Source organism: Botryllus schlosseri, chromosome 9 (assembly GCF_051294905.1).
Source record: "Botryllus schlosseri isolate E-star chromosome 9, Bs_hap1, whole genome shotgun sequence".
In the NCBI taxonomy this organism is placed as follows: domain Eukaryota; kingdom Metazoa; phylum Chordata; class Ascidiacea; order Stolidobranchia; family Styelidae; genus Botryllus; species Botryllus schlosseri.
Window position 1 is genome coordinate 10,223,808 of NC_137244.1, and position 12,856 is coordinate 10,236,663.

At 40.1% G+C, this 12,856-nt stretch overlaps 1 protein-coding gene across 1 annotated transcript in view; it reads left to right on the plus strand.

The window, feature by feature from the left end:
• The first annotated feature begins 591 nt into the window (after positions 1–591).
• LOC145446052 (uncharacterized) overlaps positions 592–12,856 on the plus strand; it is a 31,465-nt gene continuing 19,200 nt past the window's right edge. The window contains exons 1-4 of the mRNA XM_080324234.1: positions 592–1,074; positions 1,159–1,346; positions 7,186–7,325; positions 8,110–8,216. Coding sequence (XP_080180360.1) covers positions 1,259–1,346; positions 7,186–7,325; positions 8,110–8,216 — 335 coding nt within the window. The 5' untranslated portion in view covers positions 592–1,074; positions 1,159–1,258. The remainder of the gene's footprint in view (positions 1,075–1,158; positions 1,347–7,185; positions 7,326–8,109; positions 8,217–12,856) is intronic.

Here is a 12,856-nt window from a genome sequence, read left to right on the forward strand (position 1 = left end):
TGGTGAGAGGATTCTCGAATATGATATTCGGACTATGCGAAGAGCAATAACCATGATTTGAAGGTAAATCTCGCAGAGCGCGAAAAATATTTTCAGGTGACCGCAGCTTCGCCCCCTCTTCAGGTGCCTTCACGCCCCCCAAGAGAGGAGCGCCCCCTAGTTTGAGAACCACATCTCTAAACTGTTCTCTGACGGAAACAAGTGATTTTATTATTGCCAAACAGAAGCGCGTCATATTATTAGCAAAAGTCTCGAAAATTAGTGTAATTATGGACAAAGCAAGTATCATCTCAGTTTTGTGTTGAATTTCCGTTTTTACTGCCACCTCGACACGGCAAATAATAACAAGTTGAAATTCCGAGAATTTCGATTTTATTTCATTAAACTAACAGCTGATATATCGAGGTATGAATACAGAACACGAGCGTGAACTGAACGTTCGTACCATCGCCTGTGCCCATATGTCAACAACATACGTGGGGTGCAAATTGGCGTTGGAGCAAAACAATACGTCTGTACATTTGACATTCTATTAATAAATCTTTGTTAGCTGCGTGGAAGTGTGTTAATTGTAAACATTCTTTCTAGCACTATATTCCCCACCACAGTGGATATGCCAATAGTCACCAAGGTTCGTGTACCTTGCGCTGAGTATTGGCAATGTGCAAGCTAGACAATTTTTACGGAAGAAACGGAAATGAAAGGAGCGTATTGTTTATACTGCTCTGCAGCTGGAAGTCGAAAGGATGGCTCTCGATGCTTCTAGTATCTGACATTTGGGTTAGACATCAATCTTGAATCTGCAGTTGTTGCGAGCAAGTTGAATCAGCATATAAGACGGCACAACAGCAGAACATGGTGCGAGATGACAGTATGAGCTTCCATGCATAGTATTAATCTGACTACCAATATTTATATATATATTGTTGCATGATATAACATCAAACAGGGCATTTGATTCGTCAGCTTAAGTTACATCCTTGTCTTGTCTGTGCTTATTTTAGCACACGCGCCACCATCGGGCTGTTTCGGAGCCTCTAGCAAAATAAACGTTACCTGAGTGCACCGCATAAGGTGAGATTGGTTTTATCATGATACATAGGTGAGGTGATTGGTAGGTAATCGACATATTAAAATGATGCTTTCAAAATGTTCCAGGGCATTGATACTGGATGCAAGTGACATGATGAAGTTTTAAGCACGACGAATATATTCCCGTTGACTTCTACGGGTTGCAGAATATTTATTAACCAGTCATATGGCGACATATGGATCATTCCGGAAAGTATTATCAATTTTGATGACACTGACTGCGATTTCTAGTCTTGCAAAAGGTACAAGATATGGTAACGTTCTTACTGTACGTAGTTCTATGTAAGCAACTCAGCTATTCCTACCGTTTTACGCTTTATCAAGTTCCGCCGCACAATATAGATGGTTACTCAATAATAACAGCATGCAGGCCTGTCGGTGTTATATCAATGTAATGAGCGTTGAGCGATACCGTGGTAAGGTAAGAATAATGAATAACATTGATTTCAGGACTGCCGCGATTGCTAAATGTAAAAAGACGCTTCCAATAAAAACCTAATAACGAATGTAGCTGGTAACCAAATACCAGTTGCGAATGAATGTACCGCTGTATATTAGTGCGGAACGGATCGACAAATTCTCCGGTCCGACTCCGATCAGGTTTTGCAATTCTCTGGTCCGGCTCCGATCCGGCTCCCGCCGAATCAGAAAAAAGTACTGATCCGGCTCCGGCCAAAAATGAAAAAATCCGGCTGGAAATCCGGCCCTACACGGTGCGGTGGTTCCGCGAATATATAAATATGGCTCATTTATTTTTGCACTCGCTTGGCGGTTACTTGCGTGCGGTTGGTTGGTTGGTAGTCATTTAGTTACAAATCTCATGCCTATCCATATGATTCTTGTCTTATCAAAAAAGTAATGATCCGGCTCCAATCCGGATCCGGCCGTATCAAAAAAGTTCTGATCCGGTCCTAACTGGCTCCGGCCAAAATTGAAAAAATCCGGCAGGATATCCAATCCAGCTCCGGTCCATGCTCCGCACTACTGCATATGGGTTCACAACAACGTGAAATCATGTTGCGTGTGTCCGACCGATGCCGGTTAGGCCCACATGAGAAATCAGTCTACACAACCAGGGTTGCCAACTGTGGGAAGGCTTTGAGAGTCAATATAGTGCGAAACTGACTAAAAAAGCGTCAAATTATCTTAACTGTTCGAAATGACCATATAGCAGTGGGGAGCAACTTTTCCAGTCCGCTGGCAGGATATAGGAAAATGAAGTATTTGGCGGGCCAGATTCCTGAATCGATATATTAAACGCGTTTTTATCCACATGTACACGGATTATTCGTATTTAATTTTAATTTAAGTGTGAAGTTTAGAGACCAAAGCAGTATTCAACGAATTTGTTAACGTAATGTACTGCAATAGCTGTTGAAGTCAATGATACATCTGTGGTCGATGAAAGTTGTGAACAGGTTCTTCGAAATCTGGCCACATATTGGAGACAAGGAAAACAAAGAACTAAAGCATAACTAACAATCACTATTATTTGTGTCCGGAAAAAGATTGAATAACCTACAGTCACGATAATTTGACGTAGTAAGCAAGTACAATGGATAATTGCGGCGGACTGTGGCTGCGGGCGACACTATCATGGTCTTAAGAACTGCTTGGCACTCTTATCTTGAATACAGCCTGTTTTTCGCGAGTAAAGAATGCTTGCAGGCAGAAATTGTTTTTGCGAGATGACACAAAGGTCCCGGAAGGTCCGGTTTGTCGAGAGCGTGAAAAATCCACATGTTCGTGTTGAGGCTTTTGCATGATTTTTTTTTTAAATATAAGCTGCAAAGCGATCAAGGAGAGTAGGCACATTAGAACTCGCTACCTTATATAACGTTGCTCCAGTGTTCCATTTCTTACGAATTCTTATTTTCTGCCTCTTGAATAAATGAGATGAGCAATGAAAGTCAAGATACCATGTGTTCGGCTCTTCAGCTCAATCTAACTTGAAAGTTCATAACAGTTCAATAACCTTCAATAAAAAATAACCAGCTTTTCAGACCAGGACAAAAATCAAAGTTTTAGTGGCATCTCTCGACAAAAGCCTAACACTTGAAAAAGAATGCATTTTTAAAATCACATTAGTATGCTACGATTTTACGGACGTGCATTACATGCAGAACGCGCCCATCACGATTGTACCCAACACGAAACATGTCTGATGCATGCGTTTCAAATAGGGGTGATTTAAATATAGGAAGACGCCGCCCCTGAACTTCCTATTAGGTTCATTTGAATTACTCCAAGTCAGAAAAATTACCAATTATTTACGATTTTCATCCGCATTCATCCGGATTTTCATACCCGCCATTTGCACCACTTTCGTCATTCAAACTGCTTTTTTTTTCATTCGCACATATGCGTATACCATCACACAGGTTGAAAAGCACTTGTCCACACCATAGGGAAGGGTGCAGATCAAGTCGTCGGCGTGCATATCCCGGGTACGGAGCTTTGTATGAAAGTGAATGGGATTACTAACATTTAAGTACCAAAAGGTAGCGATGGTCAATTTCGTGATTACAACACTGGTAGCCCAACAAAATCGTGCATCGTGCATGATACAATTTTCAATTTTAAAGTGTGAGGTAAAGATTCAGTCAATACATGAAATACTCTCATTGTAGTCTTAAATTGAGTTCATTGGGAAAACATAAAGCCTAAAGCAGGGGTCCCATTTCTACAGAGTCGCGGGACACTTTTCAAATTTCATAGATATCTTGACAAAATAGGCCACACTTTTATAGTAATCACGTTTCTTGTCACGTCGGTAAAACGATCTGCTTTCTAACATGGGACAGCCAAGGGCATAGTTCCAACAAAAGTAATGATTTATATTAAATAAATGCAAATTCGACAAAAAATATCATGGTCATCAATTTCATTTTATTTTGAACTAGCGTCGCACGATACGTGACAACGCTTTTCAGCGACTAATGAATCGAGACGGGGCTAGCGAGACACGGTACTACCTAAAAGACTATCTCCTCGTAAATCTTGATATTTTTGGGAAGACCCAAGCTGTTTTCTAAGCGTCTCGGTGTTGACAGTCTCTGGAACATTGCAGGTCAAGGCAATATGCCTATTCATATCAGACGATTCTTCATTGATGGAGTGCTGTTGCCGAAGACGTTTCAACTAGTGAGAAATAGTGGTGCTGCGCTCAGGAGAGTAGCTCCTTTTGAAACAAAAACATCAACAATACTTCAAACCTGAAATCAATGTCGGTATTTCAAAATGCTTTACTTATCGTTCTTTCGAAATCTGAAATCAGATCGTAAGCCGGAAGATATGACTTCTCGGGCGCGTGTTGGTGACCCCTTTCGTAAATGCTAATGTAAGTAAGACATTGCTTACGCGAAATAAGCGGTTGCAACGCCTTTGCAGAAACCTACAACATTTCGGCACGTATGCTACGATTGCTGCCTATTCTAATCTACGGCGGCAGAACATAATTCATTATACTTCTTTTACTGGTAATTTGCCTAACTTTGCCTGCATTGATACTTCTACTTCTACTTGAGTAGCTTTCTTGACTACTTTGTCCACCTCTGAATACTCGAGGAAAGTAATATATACCGGGATGTACTTGCATCAGTAGATAGCTGAATCAATTTCTTCATTCAGTTGAAAAAAGTATTTGGATGCTTTATGGTCAACATCGTTGTGGAAAATGAGGGAATTCCATTTCAAACGTTTAATTCCAAATTTTGAAATATGCGACTTTTAGTTTAACTCGAAGCCGGCAAATTATGAATTTCTTCGGTATTCAAGGTAAAAGTACGAAGTCATGAGCTACTTTATATCAAATCATATCATATAATAAATTGATATCACGAATTTGTCTCTTGGTAAACTTCGCTTCCGGTTTAAACTTCGCAAGCGGCAACTATCGCATACATGTACGCATACACAATACGTTTACCTCTGCTGACGAAGCTATTTCTGAAATGGGGAATCAGCATAATGCAGGAAACGACTATCGTCTGCATCATCATTTAAATACGTTTCGGTATGATGCAAAGTGTGCAACTAGTATTGTGTCTCGCAGTGTGAACGAGGACGCCGAATACATATGATGCCCAGCCGGGTTTTTAGTTTAGTCATAGTCTAATATTAATCTATAGTGAGAATATCTTACGATGCGACGTCATAACAGATTGGCAATTTTTATTGCTTGCAGTTTTGCACGGTTCAATGCGCAGCTTCTAGCCTCAAGTCCGTCAGCAACGTGTGGTTGGAGCCCCATATAAAACCCGTAAAGAGCGGTTATGGGGTTCGAAAGAGTGAAGATTCGCTATATGGTCTTCGTTTTTTTTTCAAGTTGGCTTTAATTTTGAAGATAATTCGAGTAGCTATTTTGACTAAAATCTCACATTCCCGCAGTATGGGCTGGCTAGATAAAAAAACAGCTCCGTCGAATTATAAAGTTCAGAAGTTCACTCTGAGGAATACAATAATAACAATTATCTTACACTAAAGTTGTTTCCTATACCATTTGCGCCTGTGAGCAATTTAGGAAAGTTTTCCGTATCATCTGTCCTGATAATAATAATATTATTATTATTATTATCAATTCAAGGCATTTCAGTGACGCTTAAAGCCTTTTTTTAAGCCTTGTGCATTACGACATGGATATTGTACAGTTCAGTGTCATTGTCTTTTTAGTATCTTTCAGTATCGTTGACATTTGCATCTTTCTGCAATCGCTTCGTAATCGTTTACTTTAATTTCACTCTCCCATGCACTCGACTTCGGGTCTCGGATGACTACTTTTTGCAGCGTGGCAACGTCGGTGCCGCAGCGCATTCGATATACACACTGCGCCACTCGTTTCCCCATCTGTCCCGATATCTTTTTTTGTTACTTTGATAATTTTGTGGAACCCTGCCCTTTGAACCTCACACCGATCGCCAAGACTATCAAGAAATATTTCAAGATGGCTCAGGCCACATTATGCCACAATGCTGAAGTGCAGGCCGACTTTTAAAACTTCATCAAATGTATCAACTGGACAACCTAATGCCAATATAATTACAAAAAATCAATATATTCCGCCCCTTTGCCGACAGTTTCGACGAGGACTTGCAAGGGAATACAAGCTTGCGCCCGAACGGTCCAGGCTAGACCAGACGATACATTCTTAAGGCGGTTTCTATACTCGCAACATATATTATGATACAATGATAGATCCCGTATATGCCTGCCGCATTTTTTACAATAAACAGAGATGCATTCTTTATATCAATTTCTTTGTTGTAAATAATTTATTAGTTGATTAACCACATTGTGCTGACAAGTTACATATAGTGTATTTAGTTCTCGCCTTTCATGATGCAAGCGCCATGCAGAGTGGTCCGAAGTTTGAATGCACAGAATTTCAGCCAAAGATGTTTTCATGCCGTGAAAGTTTTCAGAGCGGTTCTAAATGCTAAGGGGAGGAGTTCCCCCACCTCATGTTGGATAACTTTAATTTTGGATTTTCACCACCACAATACTTATGATAATGCCTGCAGTCGGACCTCGCCAGTTCGCCCCTGTATTTTTTGTGTTGTTTGTCGGCCTCCACCACATATATTGTGCGTTTTGGTGGAGGCCTCTGTTTGTTGGTGCCCCCCGTCCCCGGGCGAACTGGCCATGTCTTCTCTGGCCCATGTTATATTATTATCGCATTTTCAGTTTGTGATTTCTCGCATATATTTTTCGTAAAATAAAATTTATTTCCCCGTCACCGTAAATGGCGGGTATTGTTCTATATATATGTATTGCATATGTATAAGGTGACCGAAGTCGCGACTATATTTATTTCATGTTGCATTTTCATTTTGTTGAAATTTGCAGAAATAAAATATTACAAACAAAAATATGAAAATGCTTCGCAATGCACAACTAACCAAGGTTCGTTTGTCAACTCGAACCTCTAAATTGCTGAGGTTCACAGCACATCACCGAACGAGAACGTGAACCTCACGTTCACACCATCCCTGATACTTACAAAATTATTTGCTGATGGTAAATCTGCTTATATATCGTAATTTTACCTTATGCATTGCAGTAGCGACATGTTATAACTCATTTATGTATTTTCAGAAAACCTTCGAGTCAATTTTTATCAAGTCGACGAAGGGCCTCGTTCAATTGGATCTAACGTGACGATAGTGTCTAATGTAACGATTATAACGACATGTTCGCTAGTCGTCATCACTTTTTTCGTGAAATACCCTACAGCGGTTCGTATGAATTGAAGCAGCAACCCATTTTTAGACTTTGTGACCATTATCAGTGTATATCAATTTTGTCATATATTAGCTGAGTGACAGCTCATTTCAGTCACATAACTACTGTTCATCTGAGGAGAATCTTAAATACCGACGTTTTGGTAATTTGGGTGTTCGACCTCTTCAGGAAAACTTTTTTAAAAACACACTTGGAGGCACCAAATATAGCTACCGTTATCGACAAGAATTTTGCCATATGCCAACTAAAACAACTTATTCATGACTTAATGATGATTTGCTGTAGATTTATATAATTATTATACTGACATTGCGTCATTCGAGAGTAAGGCCGTAGTGACTTGATGTCGATTTACGACGGGAACTCTCGACGGAAAGTAGTTTTAAATAACATCTCGAAGTAGCGAGTTCTCGAGTTCACGGATAAACAGTAAGTTATTATGATTGATGATGCTGCATATGACGTAATTTTTCGAATACTCCGTCACTATAATATTCCTATGACATCAATTGTCACAATATCTATATGTCTATTTTCTATACATGGTAGTCTGTTCATAACTGGGATCGGAGTAGCGACGGGAAATAATGTGTGTACCATGAACTATGCATAGCCAGTTACACAGTGACAAATACCCTATACTACTATCCTTGGTGTTGTCCTGTGCATCGCACCGACACTATCGCATCCACAAATTCTAATGGTTTGTAACATGATATTATTTTTAGCCGGATGACTTTCTATAACTTATTTCATGGTTATATCTCATATATTTAGAACCATCTCAATGTTACTTACGTCGGGAGTTTGGTAGTAAAGTATAAAGAATGTGGAGAGACACAAGCTCATTTCCGGCAATCGAAAGTTCCCCACCTCAATATCAGGTAACGTTCCGAGAATTTGCATCTTTGAAGTTTCCTGTCGCTTTTAGAAATTAAATTATACATGGGCATAACCAATGTAGGTGAAAAGTTACGTATGAACTGTACAATGTATAGTGTACGCTGTACAACGTTCATTGAGATATATACAATCTAACACAATGCATATCTTCCAAATGAACCACAAGTATTTGCAGAAGAGTATACGCACACATATTTTACATATATAGGGTAACGATTATATACTGTTTAGCAGTAGGGGAGATGTGGTACCGATGGATAAAAAATTGGAAAACGATCGCTGGCCCCAAAATGTTCAGCCGAAAACAGCAGATCTTTTGCTGGCTCAGCACTTTCATACAAGCTCTACCTATCGCGCACATATACATGAATATCCGTCTTTTCAAAAAATATTTATGGACGTTTAAAATTTGCTGCTCGAACGTGTCATCGGTCCCCACCCGGTGGGTCCAATGGTACACGACCCGGGGACCTATGACACATACACCCTAAAAACTCAGATGTGACAACTTTTCTTGCTCAGTATTATAATCTAAGCTACAGCAAGTCAAAGAAGAATTTTCGGTCGCAACCATCAAAAAATAGATTAAATATTGACTCAAATGTTGTCATAAAATCACGTTTCGATTTAGGCTCGGACTTCTAAATTTGAGGGTACATACATATTGCCCGAAAATCGACCGTGTGACTTCCAAAGACCTCGTTATAGCGATAAAACATCATATGCAAATATTGCATAAAGATTTTCTGGACGTAGTCATGTTTCAATTGTTTCATGATTAGTATGCTTGATTATTTTGCTTGATTTGGCTGTTGTATCATCGGTACCCTCCCTACTAATTTTGTACATGAATCGAAAAAAATTCCACTCAAGGAAAGTGCTGAAAAAAATAATAGGTTCCATTATATAGCCTGATACAAACCCTAGACTTCACCATAAAAATGATTGCTGGTTTGTTCGTGTTGAAGGTTACAAAGTAAAATGTATATGTCGATCTAAATTTAGTTTACACCCCCGAAAACAAAAAACATCTCTGAGAGACCCCATAGTTCGCGCACGTCGAATTTTTTTGTATGTGAGGAAAGATGTTGCCAGCATGCAATTGTAGACAAGTTCACGGAGTGTAATCATGGAATTATCATAGAGAATTTTCGAAGTATTTTCGGTCCCAGTGATCCATCGGTACCACATCTCCCCTACATAACTATATAAAATGAATCAATACTAATATAAAAGCATGTCGCCAAATTATAACGTCCCGTCACCGAAGTATGCGAACGGCTTTCCTACTATCACAGTAGACCTACTATACCAGACCTGGGCATTGCGCGGCCCGCAACACGTTTCTTGGAATTTAGACTATAAAAGTTATTTATACATGTTATTGCGTGGACAAAACTATAGGCCAGTGGTTCTCAACCTTTGTGTATTCGCGGACCCCTTTTGTACCGTCACGGACCCCTCGGACCACCAAATAAGTTTTAGGTCAAATTTAGCTCAATTATCGTACAACCGTCATCTGTCTTGTGCAAATATTGACAGTGCGAGTGACAAACAGCAACCATCAGACTTTTCATAAATACAGCATCATACTATCTGTGAAAATTGTGGAAACATTCACTATTTCAAGGTGAATTTCGTAGCTGCATCTCTTGAAATATGTATTCGTGTGTTGAAAATCCGCACGTTCGGTTTTATATGAACGAGAGCCGAAAATCGATTGCACCAAATATAGGCGGATGCAGTGATATATATCATGGTGGAGGCAATAGAACAGGGGTCACCAACTTTTTGCAACCGAGGGCTACTTTTGCGGAATGATTGAAGCGGCAGGCTACTATCTACTCCCACCGTTTACCCGTACCACACTGAATTTCCGCTTTGATATTCATAGCACTGGGCAGGACTGGACATCATGTTATCTGTTTCTATAGCAGTCAGTGGGAAGCCTGGCATTGTATGATATCAACTAGTGCGCTGTACCCTGGTATTTAACTTGACACTGCAATTCTGAGTGAGTGTTCCAGAAGTGCAATAATTAAGCGTGTTTTGTGTTTGTTTTTGATGAAGTTTATGTCCGAAAAGGCTGATTCACAACGATAAGTTGAACCATAGACGCTTGAAACCTTCATAGTTGATGCGCATACACCACTGTACTTTTCTGCATCAACAATGCACCAAACCACAATGCACCAACAATTTCAATCTCCTACTGTTCAGCATCAAGAAATGACAAGATTTCATGATACCGGACAGCAGCAACGATTACAGAAAGTTAGAAACATGTATTAATCTGCATTGAGTGTAACAGAAACAAGACGTGCCAAAAGATGCAATACGTAATTGGTAGGGAAGATGTGGTACCGATGGATCACTGGGACCGAAAATACTTTGAAAATTCTCTATGATAATTCCATGATTACACTCCGTGAACTTGTCTACAATTGCATGCTGGCAAAATCTTTCCTCACATACAAAAAAATTCGACGTGCGCGAGCAATGGGGTCTCTCACAGATGATTTTTGTTTTAGGGGGTGTAAACTAAATTTAGATCGACATATATATTTTTCTTTGTAACCTTCAACACGAACAAACCAGCTTTCATTTTTATTGTGAAGTGTAGGGCTTGTATCGGGCTATATAATGGCACCTATTATTTTTTTCAGTACTATCCTTGAGTGGACTTTTTTTCGATTCATGTATAAAATTCGTCGAAACGTGATTTTATGAAAACATTTGAGTTACTATTTATTCTATTTTTTGACAGTTGCGACCAAACATTCTTCTTTGGCTTTCTGTAGCTTAGATTATAGTACCGAGCAAGAAAAGTAGTCACATTTGAGTTTTTTAGGGTATATGTGTCATAGGTCCCCGAGTCGTGTGTCATTGGACCCACCGGGTGGGGACCGATGACACGTTCGAGCAACAAATTTTGAACGCCCATAAATATTTTTTGAAAAGACGGATATTCATGTATATGTGCGCGATAGGTAGAGCTTGTATGAAAGTGCTGAGCCAGCAATAGATCTGCTGTTTTCGGCTGAACATTTCAGGGCCAGCTATCATTTTCCGATTTTTGATCCATCGGTACCACATCTCCCCTATACAGATACTGAAAATCTGCTAGTACTTCACGGCTGTCTGAGTCCGAATAGTAATATTGTTTACTACTTTGGCATTCTCCTGGTCGTCGAGCTATCGTAACGGAACCCCCCACCATTTCAAGAAGACCGTGGACGGCATTCCGTCATGTCACCTGTATAGGCAATGCGCCGTATCTTGAATTTCTGGTGATTCTAGCACAGGGGCGCGCAACATACGGCCCGCGGGCCTGATCCGGCCCGCGAAGGGATTTTGTCCGGCCCGCGGACAGTTATCCGTCTTACATGATAATGTGGCCCGCGGCCCCAGTCTTCCGAGATTCCCCACTATCGGCTTACATACGTCACATTTTAGTGACTGTATGTCATTATGCACATGTATGCGCAGTAGGGCGGTTCAAAAATAACCTTTTTTCCTTAATCTTGCGGGCTACGTGATTAAATCGTTAGGTTGCCTTAAAAAACGACGCATACCAAATTTGAATTCATTCCAACCAATATTCGCGGTTTACGTAGAGTTTGAAAATTTTGAATTTGCCCAGAAACGAAAAAAATTTTTTTTTTCAAATTTTTCTGCCAACCCCATGAAATTGTTCGGCTGTCTTCAAAGACTATGCAAAACAAATTTTACTCAATTCCAAGCCGTAGAAGCGGAGTTATTCCAGTTTTTCGATGAAAATTATTGGATTATCCACCGATCAAGGATAATTCCAGGATTATCAAGGAAAAGCTGATATAACTCCACTTCTACTGCTTGGAATTGAGTCAAATTTGTTTTGCATAGTTTTTGAAGACAGCGCAACATTTTCATGGGGTTGGCAGAAAAATTTGAAAAAAAAATTTTTTTGCGTTTCTGGGCAAATTCAAAATTTTCAAACTCTACGTAAACCGCGAATATTGGTTGGAATGAATTCAAATTTGGTGTGCGTCGTTTTTTAAGGCAACCTACCGATTTAATCACGTAGCCCGCAAGATTAAAGAAAAATGGTTATTTTTGAACCGCCCTAATGCGCAGCGAACGAGGACGACGCTTATACGCGTAAGTTCGTCGAAGCGAGAAGACTTATTGCATTATCGGCATTTACGATGTACTATACCCTAATGTCGTTTGTGGTAATCATGGTGTCTGTTGACTACAATGGTCACGTGTACGTCTACACGTGTAGGCTTCTGTAAGACACCGCTTATGCCAGGGGTCGCCAACTCAACACGGGTCGGGCGCCACTTTCAAATTTCGTAGAGGCCACGGGCCGCATGAATTCAATATCGAGATAAAATAGGCCACACAGTTGAACAACCACGCTGTCTCGTAACTTACTAAGCCCCAATGAATTAATATCTTAGAGCATTTGGGGTACCGGGCTTATTGAACGCCTTGAAATCTTAATTAAGGATTGCACCGTGTGTTGATTGATCAGGGAGAAGCAGACATGGTGGTGCCTGTATGACAATGCTATTCTCGAATCCACATTGTCTTCGTCATTATTGGCGAGAAATGGCTTTAAAATTACATTGCTGTC